The sequence below is a fragment of the Aptenodytes forsteri genome, unplaced genomic scaffold (assembly GCF_000699145.1).
Source record: "Aptenodytes forsteri isolate BGI_AS27 unplaced genomic scaffold, ASM69914v1 Scaffold55, whole genome shotgun sequence".
Lineage (NCBI taxonomy): Eukaryota > Metazoa > Chordata > Aves > Sphenisciformes > Spheniscidae > Aptenodytes > Aptenodytes forsteri.
In genome coordinates, this window is record NW_008796063.1 from 1654794 (window position 1) to 1656874 (window position 2081).

The 2081-nt window shown below is 48.5% G+C and overlaps 1 protein-coding gene across 1 annotated transcript in view; it reads left to right on the plus strand.

Annotated features, from left to right (window-relative positions):
• Positions 1-2081, plus strand: part of DLX6 (distal-less homeobox 6) — a 9790-nt gene that overhangs the window by 3378 nt on the left and 4331 nt on the right. The window contains exon 2 of the mRNA XM_009286529.1: positions 633-705. Within this exon, the coding sequence (XP_009284804.1) occupies positions 633-705 (73 nt within the window). The remainder of the gene's footprint in view (positions 1-632; positions 706-2081) is intronic.

Below are 2081 nucleotides of genomic sequence, written 5' to 3' on the forward strand. Positions count from 1 at the left end.
CCGACGGCTCCGCGGGGGCTCCCGCACCCCCGCGGCACCGCCTCTCCCCCCGGCCCGCACCCGGAGCCGCTGCCTGTCCCGCGGGTGCGACACCCGCTCGCCCCACCGCAGTTCTCCCGTCAGCTAGGCTGGGCGAGGGATGCACATGTAACTCCGTTTGCTGCCTATCGAAGGGAGCAGCTCCTGCAGACTCTCCCTGCCTTTTCTTCTTCTCCTCCTTTTTGTTTCACGTTGCCTGACTCAGACGCCTTATTCCCTTCGCTAAGGCGGCATCTAGGTATTCTTTCAAACCGGTCTCCTCTCCTGCCCAACTTTCCCCCATTCCCGGGTTAGCATCCATTATGCGGCAGGAATTATTTCGAAATAAGAAAGCAACGTGTTGCAAACACTCCCCAGCCCATTTTCTGACACCTTTTGTTATGCATGCTCTTGCTGCTGGAGAAAATGCTAGTATGTGCACCTGCGAAAAAAACGCCTTCATGATGTTAACAGCAAGCTGGAGGGTATAAAGCAATAAAACTGCCAAATGTACCTGTTCCTATTGAGTACATTACCTACACCTATAAATAAAGAGTCCCAGTAGGAATTCTTTCCCTTTTCTTCCCCTTTCTCTATATTTTTATTCATTGTAGGTTTGTAAACGCCTGGATCGGGTTACCCTTTCGCGTGTTAAAGTGGAACCCTTGTTAAAAGCAGGAGAACAAGGCAAGACACTTACAACTGCATTCAGAGTTACTGAACCGACTCCAAGGGCTCAAGAAGTGAAACAACGATGAGAGGGTGGGTAAGGGGGCACAAAACATCCCAGCCGCCCAGGAAAAAATACATCCCACACACACACCCACCCCTGAAATAACCCAGCTGAACTATAAGCACCGAGAGACTGCGGGTTATGCCCTGCCACCGATCGAGCATCGCTTCGCATCCCCCTTCCCCCCCACCCCCATGGACGGTGCGGTATGCAAACAGGGGGCTCGCATCCCCCGGCTTCCCAGAGCTAATGACCGGGCTGTGGAGAAGCAAAACCCAAAAATAAATGAAGAAAAGGAAAGGGGAAGGGGGGGGGGGGGGATACAGGGGAGGGGGGGGGGGGGGGGGGGGGGAATCCCAGAGTGAAAAATAAAACCCCTCTAAATATTTCCAAAAGCGACGCGTTAAGAAAAAAAACCATCTGCAAAATCTAGAAACCAATCCTCAGGCAACGTCGCTGTGAGAGGCAGTGTCAGGACCTGTGCTCGGTCTGGGGATGTCTCTGGGCTGTGCGGGGTTTTGCAAGCGGCGGCTGCTGGTGCCGGTGTTGGTTTTCAAAGCCCGAAGCCTCCAGCCCGTTTCCCCATCTAGAGCAACTTTCGGATTTCTCTAGGCTTAGCGAGTTCCGCCGGGTCCTTCCTACCTCAGTCCTCTCCGGTGGGGTCTGTCTCTGGAGTTCATGCTTAGCTGGACGCGATGAGATTTAAGCGAGGGAAAGGGGAAAAAAAAGAGAGAGGGAGTGAGAGAGAGAGAGGGGAGAGAGAGGAGAGGGGAGAGAGAGAGATCCTCCGCCGTGCTGGATCAAACTTAATGTCTTTCCCCAGTCCATCTTTGAAAGAGAAGTGGTAATACCACCTGGATGTTCGGATATAAATCCCCTTGCAAATAATAAATGGATTAATAATAACAAGGTATGAAGTTCTTTTTATAGAAAAAAGGAGAGAATTGAAACTAAATGCGGCAGTTAGACAACCATTTTGATAAGAGGATAATTGAGGCGACACTGGTGTATAATTAGAGGATAATTTATGCTATATCCACTTTTATTCCACCTCCCAAAATAAACCCAGTCCATAATCATTACAGGCAAATTGTTCTGAATTTTATAGCAGCAATTTGAACAAAGTACTGCAGTTAATCATGGGAGATTTTTGTGTATTCCTGATTAGAAGTCTAATTGCCTCCTTCCAGAAAGTAAAAATAACTGTAAAACGACTCTATTTTTATCATTAACAATGTTGACAATAAAATAAAATCAACTGGAATTGTAATCTAAAGACAAATTTAGGGCGCAGGCACTTTTTTTTTTCCTTGGGTCGTTTATATCCTAA